At 37.9% G+C, this 15722-nt stretch overlaps 3 protein-coding genes across 5 annotated transcripts in view; 1 reads left to right on the top strand and 2 right to left on the bottom strand.

The window, feature by feature from the left end:
* gpr137c (G protein-coupled receptor 137c) overlaps nucleotides 1-4259 on the top strand; it is a 14471-nt gene extending 10212 nt beyond the window's left edge. The window contains exons 6-8 of the mRNA XM_015053792.1: nucleotides 114-239; nucleotides 331-455; nucleotides 1126-4259. Of these exons, the coding sequence (XP_014909278.1) occupies nucleotides 114-239; nucleotides 331-455; nucleotides 1126-1411 (537 nt within the window). The 3' untranslated portion in view covers nucleotides 1412-4259. The remainder of the gene's footprint in view (nucleotides 1-113; nucleotides 240-330; nucleotides 456-1125) is intronic.
* Nucleotides 4260-5510: 1251 nt separating this feature from the next.
* LOC106960621 (lysosomal acid phosphatase-like) overlaps nucleotides 5511-15722 on the bottom strand; it is a 13440-nt gene continuing 3228 nt past the window's right edge. The window contains exons 1-13 of one of the 2 annotated variants that reach the window (XM_015053803.1): nucleotides 10526-10901; nucleotides 8844-8939; nucleotides 8181-8267; nucleotides 8038-8098; nucleotides 7870-7961; nucleotides 7694-7792; nucleotides 7522-7611; nucleotides 7012-7095; nucleotides 6872-6920; nucleotides 6684-6772; nucleotides 6211-6317; nucleotides 5961-6136; nucleotides 5511-5866 (exon numbers count right to left, since the gene is read on the bottom strand). In XM_015053803.1, the coding sequence (XP_014909289.1) occupies nucleotides 5721-5866; nucleotides 5961-6136; nucleotides 6211-6317; nucleotides 6684-6772; nucleotides 6872-6920; nucleotides 7012-7095; nucleotides 7522-7611; nucleotides 7694-7792; nucleotides 7870-7961; nucleotides 8038-8098; nucleotides 8181-8267; nucleotides 8844-8939; nucleotides 10526-10615 (1266 nt within the window). In that variant the 5' untranslated portion in view covers nucleotides 10616-10901 and the 3' untranslated portion in view covers nucleotides 5511-5720. Of the gene's footprint in view, nucleotides 5867-5960; nucleotides 6137-6210; nucleotides 6318-6683; nucleotides 6773-6871; nucleotides 6921-7011; nucleotides 7096-7521; nucleotides 7612-7693; nucleotides 7793-7869; nucleotides 7962-8037; nucleotides 8099-8180; nucleotides 8268-8843; nucleotides 8940-10525; nucleotides 10902-15722 lie in introns of those variants that run through there. The other variant, XM_015053804.1, reaches the window with a different exon arrangement.
* Nucleotides 11874-15691, bottom strand: LOC106960622 (lysosomal acid phosphatase-like). 2 transcript variants are annotated; one of them, XM_015053806.1, is made up of 7 exons: nucleotides 15280-15691; nucleotides 15140-15188; nucleotides 14952-15040; nucleotides 14479-14585; nucleotides 14254-14404; nucleotides 13278-13593; nucleotides 11874-12654 (listed from the first exon to the last, which is right to left on the bottom strand). In XM_015053806.1, the coding sequence occupies exons 1-6, from the start codon at nucleotides 15349-15351 to the stop codon at nucleotides 13348-13350; spliced, it is 714 nt and encodes a 237-aa protein (XP_014909292.1). In that variant the 5' UTR covers nucleotides 15352-15691; the 3' UTR covers nucleotides 11874-12654; nucleotides 13278-13347. The 2 variants fall into 2 exon arrangements, with proteins under 2 accessions (XP_014909292.1, XP_014909291.1); XM_015053805.1 differs by lacking the exon at nucleotides 11874-12654 and having other exon boundaries at nucleotides 13084-13593; nucleotides 14242-14404.

Raw genomic sequence — 15722 nt, 5'->3', positions numbered from 1 at the left:
GATAAGCCTGGCGGGCCACCAGGCTTTACTTGTGGTGGATTAATTCTCTGTTTGCTTGGTGACATCAGGTTTCATAATTCATACTGCAAAATGTTTGTGTTTGTACTTTAAAGGCAGACATACAGAAGATCAGCGGTGAAGGCTACATTGTTTTTGGGATTATTTTGTTCTTCTGGGAGCTGCTGCCCACCAGCTTAGTGGTGGTTTTCTTCAGAGTCCAAAGGCCCCACCAAAACCTGGTAAACTCATCGTCTAGAAGTCAAATTACGCTACAGATTTCTTCGTCTTCTTATAGAATTAGAATAAATTCCTGGACTCTGTTTCTTCCAGGCGCCAGGCGGCATGATCAACAGCCACAGTTTCAGCTCTAGAGCTTATTTCTTTGACAACCCGCGACGGTACGACAGCGATGACGACCTGTCAAGGAGCATCAACAGCAGATCTGATCGGGCCAGGTGAGCACCAGCACAATGTCCAAATAATTAACATCAAAACCAAAACGACTGAAGACATCTGGAAAAAGATTCATGTGCACCAAAAGAAAGTTGTCTGTATTTCATGTACACAGAAATGAACGGCAAGTACCCAAAGTATGCAGCATGCAAAAAGAAAAAAAGATTATTAAATGATAGGTTTCATGTTTTTAAGAATAAACCTTACATGTTTTCCTCTTCAGTAGTTTTTGTTCTATAAAAAGAACTGGATCTTTAAAGCTTGAATGGGATGCTCATCTTAATTTACTGCATTCTTCACCTGTGGTGTCCCCCAAGGCTCAACTCTCGGCCCACATCTGTTCTCCATAGACAAAGCTTACTTCTGTTTGGTTTCACTTTAAAGAAATAAAAAATATTATGGGATCTCTGCACTCCCAAAAAGTTTCAGATTTTAAATCACTGAAGAGATTAGCATGTTCATCCTATCAGATCTACTAATATTGGTTACTCCCAAATTATCACTGAGGCCAAGCAACTTGATGCTGTTAGATGAAGTGTAAACACAATGAAAGAAATGAGAATATTGGGCTTTTTGCTGTCACTAAACCTACATTTTCCCTACGTTAAATATTTTTTAAACCAGTTCTACCAATTTTTTTATCATTACCTTCTTGTCCCTTCCATTCTTTAGTCTTCTGTCCACTACGCCTCAGATGGTGACGTCCAGCTGGTATGGCTCTATTCAACGAAATGGGAGTCTAGCACCGGGGGTGGCCTCCGCCCAGCAGCCACCTCCTTCCACGGCCCCACTCCTGTTTGCCCAAGGAAACATTCAGAGTCACCATCATCACCATCACAACTACTACTCAACCCCACAGAACAACAACTACCAACATCATCAACATAGTAACTATTATTCCACGCCGCAGAATTACTACTGCGGATCGCAGACGTATTTCTGCACCCCACAAAATTAAATAGGAACCATTGAAGACTTTGGATAAGAAGATTACAAGTGATTTAATCTTTTTGTCCCGATTTTGCTTGTACAGCTGCATCAACCTCAGCACTTTTCGATTAAAAGTGCTGACCACACAACAGGCTTCAACAACTGTGTGAAAATGTGGCGATACAATAAAGCAAGAAAGTTGGAACTACAAGAATACCAGCTTTTTTGAGGTCTTCAGCACAGATGAGTAGCATTTAACCACCACCAAAAGGTGGAAAGCAGGAAAACTGAAAACATTTCTTTTGAATGCTTTGGTAAGGGTAAAATAGAGACTGGAAATATTTGTGGCCAGATAATCATTCCACTTTTAAATTTCAATGGTAAGGAAACATTGTCAGCCGCTAATTTGCTCATCCTAAAACTGTCAGTCAACAGTTCAGGCCATAGCAACACTGTTAAACAAAATTTGTCAGTCTTGTTTGAGGTATTGGCTCTTTTACAAACATTTTACAAAGTCTAAACACAGAGTTCTGGGTGTTCAGACTCGCATGACAGGAATTAGCTCATGCTAATTTGCCAATGCCTGCTGAAGTAGGAACCGTTAGCCGTGGTTGCAATAAGCCAAAAAAAAAAAAAAACAACAACCTCAAAATCAATTACAGAAATTATAACCTTGTATTATTGAAGTCAATTTTTTTTACTTTTATTAAACTGTGGTTGAGTTCTGTTGAAACACAAAGAGAGAGAAAAAAAATGCTGTTAGGAAATAGCTTATGCTAATTTACTGAAGCATGGAGAGTTAGCATTGCTAGCATAAAGTCTAAACTCTAAACTAAAAATTAAAAACTTTGTGTCACTTAAGTCAGGTTGTTACTTTCATCAAAAATGGGACTGAACTCAAAGAAAAAAAATGGAAAAAAATTGCCAGTGCTAGTTTGCTACTCACTGCTGTAGTCGGGAATGCTAGCTTTGCTAGCAAATTAGCCAGAAGAGAAAAAAAATGCTAGAAAAATAAAATTGACACACACAAAAAAAAAATAATAACGTTGCATCACTGAAGCCAATTTATTATTCTTACAAACTAGGCTTAAGTTCTGGGGCAAAACAAGTGCTAATATTCTGTTGCTAAAAGGAAAAAATGTAAAAAACTTAAAATAAAAACATATATGTAAAGTTTTGTTGTATTCAATTCATTGCTGTTTTCAACTTGATCTGAATTATTTTTGCAACAAGGAGGACAGTGTTAAAAAAAATCTCATAAGGAATTAGCCAATGCTAGCTTGACAGTAATTGGTGAATCCGGGATATTAGCACTGCTAGCATTTAGCAGAAGATTAAAATTATTTTAAGCTAAATTTAAAATAAAAACAATTGGTAATACTTTAACTGAATCCAGTTTATTCATGTTTATCAAATTGGAACAGAATTTTGTTGCAACATAAATTGAAAATTGTAAAAAATAAAAATAAAAATACTGCTAGCACATCAGAGGCTCAATCGCCCCTACATGGCTAATGGTTCCATGTGACTTATATAAGCTCTCATATTTGTTATCAGTGTGTGCTCCTTAGACTCCATAAATTTTTGTAAGATTTATATCTAGCTAGCTACCAGGTGTGATTTGGTGTTTGCTCTCATTGCCTGGTTTCCTCTGTTGACTGACAAAAAGTCATTTTCAGTTTTCTTGATTGATTACAACATGGATTCTTTAGTCACAGGAAAAGCATGAGACTGGGGGTGAATGTGAATCATTTCAAGGTGGCGAATGCTGTCTGTTTTCAGAAAGCATATGAAGTACAAGAAAGGAGGGATCTTTAAAACTTGTTCGTGACCAAAAGGATCTTTAATATGATCAGACTTTTTGTGAGCTGTGAGGCAGAAATTTGCACTTAGTGGAAGATCACCTTCAGAGAAAAAGGCTGTTGAGCCTGGAATGTAGGTTTTTCTTCTCATATCTTATATTTTCTTCTGTAATTGTATGTACTCTCTTCTATTTATCCTCCGAGGAAGAAAATGTCAATGTGCCATCACATTTTGTCATATCAGATAGTTGCATTCCTTAAAGAAAATATTTTTGCACAAGAATTAGTCAAAGGACGTATGCTTTTGTCTGCTTCCATGCCAATCAGTTTTATATGCGTGTTGTGATATTTTTATTGTAGGTGGTGTGCGTGTGTTTTCAATATTTGTCTTTGATGTTTAGTCAGCTTTTATACATCATTTTTATTTTCATCAGATTTTTTCTAACATATTTTGTAGCTTTATGTTTACCACATATTTCCTATGTTTTTGTCGTTTTCGCATCACAAGTTTTTTGAATTTTTTGACAGCCTGTTCTTTTTTTTTTTTTTTTTTTTTTGTGGTGTTGTTTACGACCCACTTCTTGAACCAAAATCACTGCGTCTGTGGTTAATTACTAAGAAATACTCGCTGATGTCAAGCAAACCTAAAGCCTGGTCTGAAAGTGTTTCTTATGCTGCTGTTTGCGCTTTGAGGTTCCAATGCTTCTATCACCGAGTTTATCGGACTTTAAAATCCAGTGAAGGAGCCAAAGTTCTCGTCGTTTGGGTCCAGCTCTTTAACAACTGTGCGAAATGCATGTTTCTGCGTCTGTGCGCATAATTTGCCACCGTTTCTCTAGCAAATCTGGTATTATTTGTGTGAAAGTGTTTTTAACCTGTCTGCTACAAAGAAACCGCAGTGATAATTCCCCTATCAGTTGTTTTATGGTATTGGTGGTTATATCCGTGGCCATACTGAATGTAACCAAATCACTAATGATGTATGCAAGAAAAGCACTACCATGTTTTAATAAAGGTCTACTGCACTGTTTAGACAATAGTAGTAAATATAAAATGTCAAACATAAACTGCAAATCAAACCGTTGCACAATGTCGTTATTGTTTCTGCTGCAGAGTTCGACTGGTGCCGACCTCTTCCCACCAGTATACAGTCTGTCATGTGGCAGATTTTATGGACTAATTAGATTAAGAGGATCATCGTAACCGAAACTGGACACGAGTCTGGAAGAGCATGACCAGGCAGGGTTGCTGTCCTACCTGCGTCAAGCTTTTCGCTGGAAAACACGTCTGATGTTGCTACAAATGAGAAGGAGTGAAGAATTTACTAAGAGCTCAAATTATTTGATAAATGGAAAGACATAGAAAGTACCATAGCAATGAAAAGATTGGCCCAGTCAAAGTCCATGATGAGAAAAATCATGATGGAAGGGTGACAATAACTTTTTGTACTTAAGTACATTCTTTAAAAAGACAGTTCAACGTGTACTTTTACTAGAATATCTTCTACTTGGAGGACATTAAATGTTGAAAGTTGACGCTTTGCATCAAAATAGTAATTTATTTTTGATTAGAAAATAAACATTTAACATCAAACTGGAATGAAAACAAACAATATAGGACAGATAATTAGACACAGGAAGTTTAACGTAAAGGACCCTGGTGATTCAGTGTGCGATCAAAAAGCTAATTAATGCTTTCCGGTTGTTACGGTACAATCTGAATGTTTATGACATGTAGTTGAAAAGAACCATTTTATTCTCCATTCTTATCATTCAGCCTTTTTAAGCCCCTAAATTTTATTTTCCCAGTGTGTGATAAGACTGTAAATCAAACAGATTACTTCACAAACCCTTCGCTGAAATACTGAGTGTTGAAAGCTACGACCCGATGAAAAATGGTTCCATAAAATACAAGTAGAAAATATTTAAGGCATCTCGGTCATCAGACCTTAGCATTACCAATCAAACAAGGCCCAAAACCCACAACCAAGAATAAAACATTTTCACAGTATTCCACTGCAAAAAAATGAATCTTACCAAGTATTTTTGGTCCAGTTTTTAGTGCAAATATCTTAATATACATGAAATAAGACAGAACTAACTTATAGTCTTTCTGCAAGATATAAGAGTTTGTTTTAAATCAACAATTAGTTAAAGTTCTATTTCCATTGGCAGATAAATTCACTTATAACAAGATATTTTCCCGCTTTATGAGTAAAATCTGCCAGTGGAACCAGAACTTTTTAATCAATATTAATGAATTATTGAGTTAAAACAAGCTCTTATATTTTTCTGAAAGGTTATAAGTTAGCTTTGTTTTATTTCAAGAGTACTAAGATATTTGCAATAAAAGCTCAACCAAAAATACTTGGTATGTTTTTGTATTTTTGCAGTGTGCAAATTTGATGCAAGGCACAGTGAACTGTACCGATAATGCCAAGATTATTGTCATTTAAAGTTCTTCTTCATCATCATCGCTGCTGCTGTCCCAAGATGTGAAGCTCGTCGATCCCCGACGCAGTAGCTTGCGCCTCTGTCAGGATTCCTCTCCGGCTTCCTGGTTGGTCACATGATGGTATCCCCTGTTGCTATTGGACTCCTTGTGTCGGCAAATGACTCCGAGGAGGACGGCGATGAGGGCGAGGAGCAGGCAGCCGGACAAGGCCAGGCCGATGATCACTTCTTTAAAACGAAAACAAGAAAGAAGAGAAAAGAAGTCAGGACCCAACAGAAGCTCATCGTCAGTGTTGACGGCGGCGGCGAGCGGGAATCTCACGTCTGTCTCTCCCCTTTGACGGCACCTGACACTCCTTGTCCCTGTCGTCTGAGATGAACGGCTTTGTGATCCTCACAAAGTCCTCTAGGGGGCAGACATGAGCACAACTTGGCAGCTGGACTGGGTACGGCTCCACGCTGGTGTCGTTGCGGTAAAACATCGACACGGACGCAGATCTAAATGGACACAGGAAATCAGTGCAAATAATCTCCTATTTGATGACATATAATCTCAAAAATAAAATACCAACCCATTGTTTTCCCTGTACAGTTCAATTATGTGGCAGGAGGCGTAAGGCGCCTGCTTCCCGTTGAACACATTCAAGCTGGCCTGAAGAGCAACTACAGTTGTGTCATGCTGTGAAGCAACCAGAAAAAACAACTTCAATCAATAAAGCTCATTCGTATTTCATGTCAGGCAGTTCAAAGAGATTTACATCGTAAAAATACAAAAATAAAAACATCAAACAGTCACCAACTGGGAATCTCGTAACTAACATGACATTTTGTTAAGAGCCATCATCAAAAACATCAAATATGTTGGTCACTGTTGCTGTGATTATTGGTTGAAAGCAACTCTAAACAGGTGGGTCTTTTCAGAAATCAGTGTTTCAACTGTTTTGCAGTTTTACGGAAGTTTGTTCCAGATTTATAGTGTATAGAAGCTGAATGCTTTAACTTCAGAGTTAAAAACCTAAATCGGTGTGGATCATCAGTATCTCACCGCTGAGAGCATCATCAGTTTTAACTGTTGTTGTGGGTGTGGGGCGGCCATCTTGGTGAGATTCTTCACAATCTCCCCCAGCAGGAGGCCTGGAAGAGAGACAGCAGCTCTCATTTTTCCATCAAGAGTGGAAACATGTTTTTATATGTTTGTGGAAAAATCCTCCACAAATCTGAAAACGTACGTACCTCCCTGCAGGCGACTCTTCTCTTGCTGTTTGTAAACCCCGAATAGGATCTGCAGACATTCAGCATTAATAACCATGTTAACATTCTTCAATATCATCAGAAATCTCAAAGAAAAGCCGAGATGATGCTGCAACTTCTACCTGAAATCCAAAGTCTTTCAGAAACCTGAGCTTCTCCATGACATCGGGAGTCACCCAGTCTGGAGCGGACATGTTGTGTCGGGACTGAGGACGTAAAGCAAACACACACAGTGATTAATAAATGTAAAACAGAGACGCCCTGAAGAGGCCAAGCAGGTTTGAGTGACTTTCTTTGTGTAGGTTTTGTTTAGACTGTCATGTTTTTGTATCGGTTGGAATAATTGCTAAAGGTGAACACCTAACAACAAAAAAAAAAATGACCCAAATTCAAAATAAAGGATATTTAAGATTAATAATTTCCATACCATAACATATTCATTCCCATGTTTAACAACTGACAGCATATTTTACCTTAATATGCTGCTTTGCATAATACATTTTTAAATGAATTTAGTCACATTTCTTTCTGTATTTTCTGGTTCTGTAACCAATAAAAAAAAGCTTAATATTGATTTAATTTTAAATTCTGGTTTTAAATTTTGTTTTTTGTGTGTCTTTTGAAATTTTTACCTCACAGAATAGTGTGTCGTACACAAGCCAAGCTGATAACACATTCGCTGCCTTCAGTCCTGTTTTATTTTTTACCATCTCTATGAAGTCCTAAAGAATTAGGGAGAAATTATTACTTTCCTCAGAAATTAATCCATTGTTTTTAATAGTGTAAAGAGGAGAAATGATGTACCTGGTATTTTGTTGTGACATTGATAAATTCTGCTGTGTTTTCAGTCTCATTCATCAGCTGTTCGTAGCGAGGACAGTCGTTCAAAGGAAATGAGAGCAGCTGAACAGAAAAATAAAAACACAAAATCAGGAATCTGCAGTTTCAGCAGGAGCATCGGATGAACCCCAAACACCAACCTTTTCTTCGTTTTGCGGTACCGTGTGGACCGGTATGGGCTGCCACTTTAAACTGGGTTGAAATATCTGCTGACCTTTAGGGGGGTAGAGGCCTACGTAAAAGAGAGACACGCTAAAGGTTAAGAATTACTTCATGAAAAAAGAAAAACAGGATCCAGTTGTTCAGACCTGCAAGGTTGGCTTCAGCACTCATCAGGGTGCGATCAACGTCTGTACTGCGAACTAAAATCTGGGGGAAGATGAGAAAACGTGTTCAGCTGTTTGCTAATTCTCAAGTGAGCTGGAATAAAGGTGGTGTTTCCACGTCTCACCTCGTGGCGGATGTAGGATTCATTGAGGAAGTCTTTGTACCGCGTCCGCAGATACTGACCCAGCTCATACTGCTGCCTCATCCCGACCTTTTAACACAAACCAGACATTTAGAACCATCAGAAATCTAATCAATATACTCATTTTAACTATAGTTCTAGAATCAGTAACTGGTTACATTTACTCACATTTACTTGAGGAACTATTCGAAAAAAGAAAATACTTTTTGGAGTATTTTTACTATTTTCACTTTTACTTGAGTAAAATTGATCCTCTACCCACAGTGAGTAACTTTGCTGAATGAAGAACAAGCTTGTTATAACCTGCAGTTTTTCCTCAAAGTTTCATAAACTTTATACTGAAAGAATTTGATCAGGATATTGTTTTTTTGTTATTCATTTGAATTATCTTCATTTTGATCCATAAAATACCCCAAAGTTCCACCAAATTTACATTATGGTCCATTTGATGATGTAATTTTTAAATATTAAATGATAGATGTTTTGATCAGGTACTCAGTACATGAGTTATCTTTTTACCAAATATTGGCTGCTTTTTACTTTTGTAAAAATATTTTGAAGTAGTGTTACTCTTACTTGAGTACAGATTTTGGATATGGTATCCATCTCTGGTTGCAGAGAGAGCAAAACTTAAAGCTACTTTACCTGTGATAGCTGTCCAAAGCCCTGAGGCCAGGCACTTTCTTGGTGAGGGTCAGTAGGATAGGCTTTCACCGGTGACCTGTCACCATGTCGAAACAACTGGAGGAAGGAGGAGAGGAAATAGGTCAGGCAACATGTAGACAGAAATAACAGGTATCATAGATCCATCATGGGATATATCTAAACAGGTTATTTCTGCTGATTTTAATTATTATGGCTCAAAGTTTTACGCTGTTCGGATTCAAATTAACCAAAATAAACACTTGTGGATCCAAACCAAAGAGCTAACGTGAAAGACGTCCTAACTGAAAATGCAGAGTCATCAAAATCATCAGCTGACACCTTTGTTCCACTTTTATCTGTGTCAGTAATGTCTTTACTAAAGTCAGCTGACTGCAGGAATTTCCAAGTATCTGCCAAAAGTTTGTATATCATTCAACAGCTTTACAACCATATTCTTTAAAACCAGTTTGCACAAGCCAAACAACCCTCCAAAAAGTAATATTTCCATTACAAACCAAGGGTTTTGTAATCATATCTCACTCTCCTTGCAGGCTCAATAGTCCAGTAAATCAGGTTAAAGTATTTTCTTTGACTTGGTATCACTACAACAGAGCTGACACTTCAAATAACATGGTTTCACTACTCAATTCTCAAACCACCACAGGGAAGTGCGGCTTGCCGGTTCGTCCCACATGAGATGACACCCCAAACCGATGCATCCATAACAGCCAAAAAAAAAGACAAACCAAGTGTGCAAACTCTATTTGTAGGCTGGATTATCCCCTTTTAGAGTCTTAATCTAGTTTGCTTCAGGTTTCACTGGAAACCTCTGAAACTAGGTGACAGTTTCTGAGAATGTGTATGGCCTTTTGACCTTGATAAGCAAAATTAGCAACACCTGTAAAATATATATATTTATGGGGAAAAATAGCATGTATTCATATTCTGTATTCATCTTCCCATCAACTCTGACATCCTCAATGAGGATGCATCTTTGCACAGTAAAATGTGACTAATCTCAAAGGAATTTCAGTCTGTTTTGTTAGGAAAATAAGGTAAAGTCGATAAGAATTGATTTGAATAGTTAACAACTGTATTCAGTTACCTTACATGCTACATTATTTTTTGTGAATATGTTAAAAACAGAAGTGAAGGATGGCAGACTATTAAAAAACAGGAAGTGACTTTACATTTAACAAAGGGAAGAAAAACATAATGCCAGCCAATAGCCGTTCAATAACTTCTGTCTTCCTGATTACATTGTGTTAGCTGAGCAGACTGTTCATATTACTTTAGGTCTCTTCAAAGGCATCTCACATTGTTCCAAATGTGTTAGCCTGAAATAAACACTACCGCTACTTAAAAGTCAATAAAACACATGATGTCTTAATATGTAGTGCAGCTTTAGAGAGGCTTGATGTTAGCTAGACCTATAAACCAAAATCTATGACATTATTAAAATCAACATAATCTACAATGGTTTATTTTCGAGCCGAATTAATAAGAGTAAATCAGACATTTAACAACATAAAAAAAGTTGCATAATTAACCAAGCACGTTGACATACGCGTAAATGAAAACAATATTTAACACATTTGGAAGGCAATTCTGTAGTGTTCAGCCATATCGGTGCAGGTATAAACAGTTTCCGTAGCGTCATAGCAAACATTACCAACACTCACCACTGTAGCATAAATTAGCTGTCTCTCAGCAAAAACTTGTCCACATGCAGAGGCCAAAGAGACGAGAAAGAGAGCCGACGTTGACACCATGTTTCCTCCGCTGGTGGTTCGACTCTGATACCGCCGCGCAGTGTTGGTTGACGGTTCTCCTTCCCTACTCAGACGTAGAGAAACGTAAACTAACCGTTACTATCATCTACTTCGGAAGAAAACGGAAATGACAGTAAAAACTAAAACATGTCACGTGAATAAATGGTAATTAAAAATCGTTTAACAAAATGCTTAATTAGCCAAATTATCAGCTACATGAAGGATTTCAACAAACATTTTAAGATCTTGCCCGATGAAAAATAATTATACTTTGCTTATCACCACTTACGTTTTGAAAAGAAACAAACCGGAAGTGTCTTATTTGTCTTCCGCTTTCCTTTCCACTTTAAGAGTTTGACAAGTATGTTGGAGGTAAATCTCTCAGTATATAATAGAAATATTATTTAATTTTATATTTACGAATTTAATATTATTTGGAAATTTAATAATAATTATTATTAATATAACATTTATAAAATTTTATATTATTCAATCTCCCGATTATCAGACATTAAAAGTGTCTGAAAACCCCAGCAACTAGCAAGAATATTTCACGGTCTATTTATTTGTTTTACCTATTGGCTCCACGAAAGCATCAATACATTTTTAAGTATTAGTAAAAGTGTGGGGGTGTTGTGTAGCTGGTGCTCTGAGCAAGCCTATTTAAAACTTATTTTTTTAAGAGCGGTATTTGTGATGCTATAACATGCAGTCAAGACAATATTCATCCATTCATTTTCTTTACACCCTTGTCCCTCAGTGGGGTCGGGAGGGTTGCTGGTGCCTCTCCAGCTATCGTTCCGGGCGAGAGGCGGGGTCACCCCGGACAGGTCGCCAGTCTGTCACAGGGCAACACAGAGACAAACAACCACGCATACACACACTCACACCTAGGGGCAATTTGGAGAGGCCAATTAATCTGACAGTCATGTTTTTGGACTGTGGGAGGAAACCAGTGTACCCGGAGAAAACCCATGCATGCACAGGGAGAACATGCAAACTCCATGCAGAAAGACCGGGGCCGGGAATCGAACCCAGAACCTTCTTGCTGCAAGGCAACAGCGCCACTGTGCAGCCCTCAAGACAATATATTTATCTAAAAAAATAAAAATAAAATAAGTTTTAGATATATAGATATATTTTTATTATCACTTTAATTGTTAGCGTTATCACAATAAATCATAAAATACAGGATACAATTTTAAAATTCATATTGGCCCTAACTCCAATATCGCTCTCATTATTGAGTGGATTTTTTTTTTTTTAATAAAATGTGTTTTCTGTTTTTTTGCCCCTAGATGTCAGTATTGCTACAAGCAAAAGTCCGGATGATGGGTAAGCTTTTTTGATTCTGTTTTTTCTAAATTAACTCCTGTGCAAAACAACAAGAAAAAAACGAGCAGGAGTAAAACTTAAATCAATAATACTGTTACAGAGGGCAATACTGATGGGGAATAGTCAGGATTAACCTTAATCTGGTGAATAGATATGGTTGTTGCTTTTTAGGAAGCTAACAGACCCCACTACTCTAACACCTTGGAGTTGTTCATTTAAAACAAATAACTTTGTTTAAGACAAAAATAACTTCTCAAAAGTCCACTGTAGTCAGTTCTGCTTTTCTGTATATAAGCCAAAGTTTGTCACGACAATATCCCCACTTTTGATTCCCGTCAAGGATCAACTTAATAAAAACTTTGTGCTTTTAGAAGATACATAACTGTGATTATAAGAAATAAAAATCTTGTAATAAACATAAAAAAAAAAAACTCAAGAAAAATTAATCCTTAAAATAAATGAACACACTTCAGAATTAATGGCAAAAATGATTAATTCAATATATGTAGATTACACATAGTAAAATAAGTTGATGATTACATCCATAACAAATCCTCCCACTGGGGTTTAGACTTGTACATAATAAACGGAATGTAACTAAGCAACAAAAAAATCATCTTCTTCATTGTCATCTGGAAGTTTCATCACCTGCAGCATTCAATAAAGGATAAGTGGTCATCTGATGTGTTACTGCTCAGTCAATGGATTTCTCCATCAGCCCTCTTACACATGGAATCAATCGACATCCATTAAGTGCCATAAATTGCAAACAACCAGAGCTGTTAGTATATATCAGTGACGTGCGGTCAGGGGAGGCAGGTGAGGCAGAGCCTCACCTGTCATCATGGAAAAATAATATGATAAAACCATTTATTTTCACCCTGTGGTTTGTACTATAAAGTATCTATTTTTTTTTATTTTGCTTAACCAATTCTGATTATTTTTGTCTTCAAAATCGCTGGAACCAAAACACACCGAACTGCGCAGCCCATGTTAAGGAGGTCAATAACAGGCTAGCAGCAGTTAGGTTAGCATAACTGGCTCACTTTCTCAATAATTTCTTTCAATTTTTTTTCCTCACCTGTTAAATGTGAAACCCTTGGACCTTGTTATCCATGGCTGTCATAGTGTTGAATTAACCGCTACACCTTTTTCCAGATTATTTGCGCGATTGTGGTATTTTCTTGATATTCCTGGCTCAATGGACAGCAATGGCGCACGATAAGTCATGTAATGTCCCATCCGGTAATATATATCAATACTTCTGTCTTCCGCTCTATCCTTGCAGCTTCTCTCAAACGTCCCGCTACTCAGGAGTAGGTGTCAGGTTATACTGTGTTCCACTCAATGTTGCTGGTAAAAAGAGGTTCATGCTCTTAAAGTCCGATTTGCCATGGCTATTTCTTGGATTCATAGTTGGGGAGGCAACAACAACCCTCTGGAGGTGTTCCTTCGAAGAGTATGCAGCGACTGGCAGGGACCAAGCCAATGCTGACCAGCACTGACGTGTCGGTGACGAGCAGGATCTTGCACGGCCCCAGCTGCTTATATTTCATCGGGAAGTCTTTGATCAGCACCCACTGGCCAGGCTGGAAGTTATGGAAAGGACCTGCTGCTGGGGTCGGCAGTGCTGCCTCCACTTTCTGATGAGAGAAAGAGAGAGAGAGACTTACCTTTTGCAATAACTTAACATGTCATTTTCCAGCAAATTAGTTGTTAATAAATGTGGTTTGTGGGTGGGTTCAACTCCCATCGAGGCTGGTCTTGTGCTGCATTTAAGATTGCCAGGGAGTTTGATTCCAGCACCTCATTAAGTGAACAAACAGCATATACCACTTGGTATATCCTCCCAAATTTTGATCGAGAGCAGGAGCCATCCACAAACAAAACCAATGAAGATTAGTAAGAGAGAAAGGTCAGGTCTAGGTGAGCAGGTCTAGTCCAGCACGTCAGAGCAACAATGTGGTTCCCCATCCTCTGCTGTTGGCAAAAGAGTAGCAGGATTCAAAGTTGTGCATCGTTTAACTGTAATAAATAAAACAGTAAAGATAAATAAAATCTAATAAAACAGTAGAGTAACGAAGCCAATGAGCGAAAGATAAATGAGATGTTTTCTGTTCTAACAGAATGATGGAGACCCTACAATGCCACGTCTGGTTTCTGCATCTGTGACCTTTCACAGAACAGTTCAAATAAAGTTCAAGATGACAAAAAACTTCTCAAAAATTCCCTGTAATCAATTCAACTTTAATGTAAATACGCCAAAGTTTGTCACAACGTCTGTCTCTCCCCTTTGACGGCACCTGACACTCCTTGTCCCTGTCGTCTGAGATGAACGGTTTTGTGATCCTCACAAAGTCCTCTAGGGGGCAGACATGAGCACAACCTGGCAGCTGGACTGGGTACGGCTCCACGCCGGTGTCGTTGCGGTAAAACATCGACACGGACGCAGATCTAAATGGACACAGGAAATCAGTGCAAATAATCTCCTATTTGATGACATATAATCTCAAAAATAAAATACCAACCCATCGTCTTCCCTGTACAGTTCAATTATGTGGCAGGAGGCGTAAGGCGCCTGCTTTCCGTTGAACACATTCAAGCTGGCCTGAAGAGCAACTACAGTTGTGTCATGCTGTGAAGCAACCAGAAAAAACAACTTCAATCAATAAAGCTCATTTGTATTTCATGTCAGGCAGTTCAAAGAGATTTACATCGTAAAAATACAAAAATAAAAACATCAAACAGTCACCAACTGGGAATCTGGTAACTAACATGACATTTTGTTAAGAGCCATCACCAAAAACATCAAATATGTTGGTCACTGTTGCTGTGATTATTGGTTGAAAGCAACTCTAAACAGGTGGGTCTTTTCAGAAATCAGTGTTTCAACTGTTTTGCAGTTTTATGGAAGTTTGTTCCAGATTTATAGTGTATAGAAGCTGAATGCTTTAACTTCAGAGTTAAAAACCTAAATCGCTGTGAATCATCAGTATCTCACCGCTGAGAGCATCATCAGTTTTAACTGTTGTTGTGGGTGTGAGGCGGCCATCTTGGTGAGGTTCTTCACAATCTCCCCCAGCAGGAGGCCTGGAAGAGAGACAGCAGCTCTCATTTTTCCATCAAGAGTGGAAACATGTTTTTATATGGTTGTGGAAAAATCCTCCACAAATCTGAAAACGTCCATACCTCCCTGCAGGCGACTCTTCTCTTGCTGTTTGTAAACCCCGAATAAGAGCTGCAGACATTCAGCATTAATAACCATGTTAACCTTCTTCAATATCATCAGAAATCTCAAAGAAAAGCCAAGATGTTGGTGCAACTTCTACCTGAAATCCAAAGTCTGTCAGAAACCTGAGCTTCTCCATGACGTCGGGAGTCACCCAGTCTGGAGCGGACATGTTGTGTCGGGACTGAGGACGTAAAGCAAACACACACAGTGATTAATAAATGTAAAACAGAGACGCCCTGAAGAGGCCAAGCAGGTTTGAGTGACTTTGTTTGTGTAGGTTTTGTTTAGACTGTCATGTTTTTGTATCGGTTGGAATAATTGCTAAAGGTGAACACCTAACAACAAAAAAAAAAATGACCCAAATTCAAAATAAAGGATATTTAAGATTAATAATTTCCATACCATAACATATTCATTCCCATGTTTAACAACTGACAGCATATTTTACCTTAATATGCTGCTTTGCATAATACATTTTTAAATGAATTTAGTCACATTTCTTTCTGTATTTTCTGGTTCTGTAACCAATAAAAAAAAAGC

The sequence above is a fragment of the Poecilia latipinna genome, unplaced genomic scaffold (assembly GCF_001443285.1).
Source record: "Poecilia latipinna isolate Pla-1442-1.1 unplaced genomic scaffold, P_latipinna-1.0 Scaffold1202, whole genome shotgun sequence".
Classification (NCBI taxonomy): Eukaryota; Metazoa; Chordata; class Actinopteri; order Cyprinodontiformes; family Poeciliidae; genus Poecilia; species Poecilia latipinna.
The sequence above is the reverse complement of the archived record's forward strand: the minus strand, read 5'-3'. Positions and strand labels throughout refer to the sequence as shown.

Coding starts and splice junctions, on each gene's coding strand:
- LOC106960622 (XM_015053805.1), bottom strand. CDS start 15,351: ATGTCCGCTCCAGACTGGGTGACTCCCGACGTCATGGAGAAGCTCAGG. Junction 15,189..15,279: donor TGACAGACTTTGGATTTCAG/GTAGAAGTTGCA, acceptor GAATGTCTGCAG/CTCTTATTCGGGGTTTACAA. Junction 13,594..14,241: donor AGTGTCAGGTGCCGTCAAAG/GGGAGAGACAGA, acceptor TTCTCTCATCAG/AAAGTGGAGGCAGCACTGCC.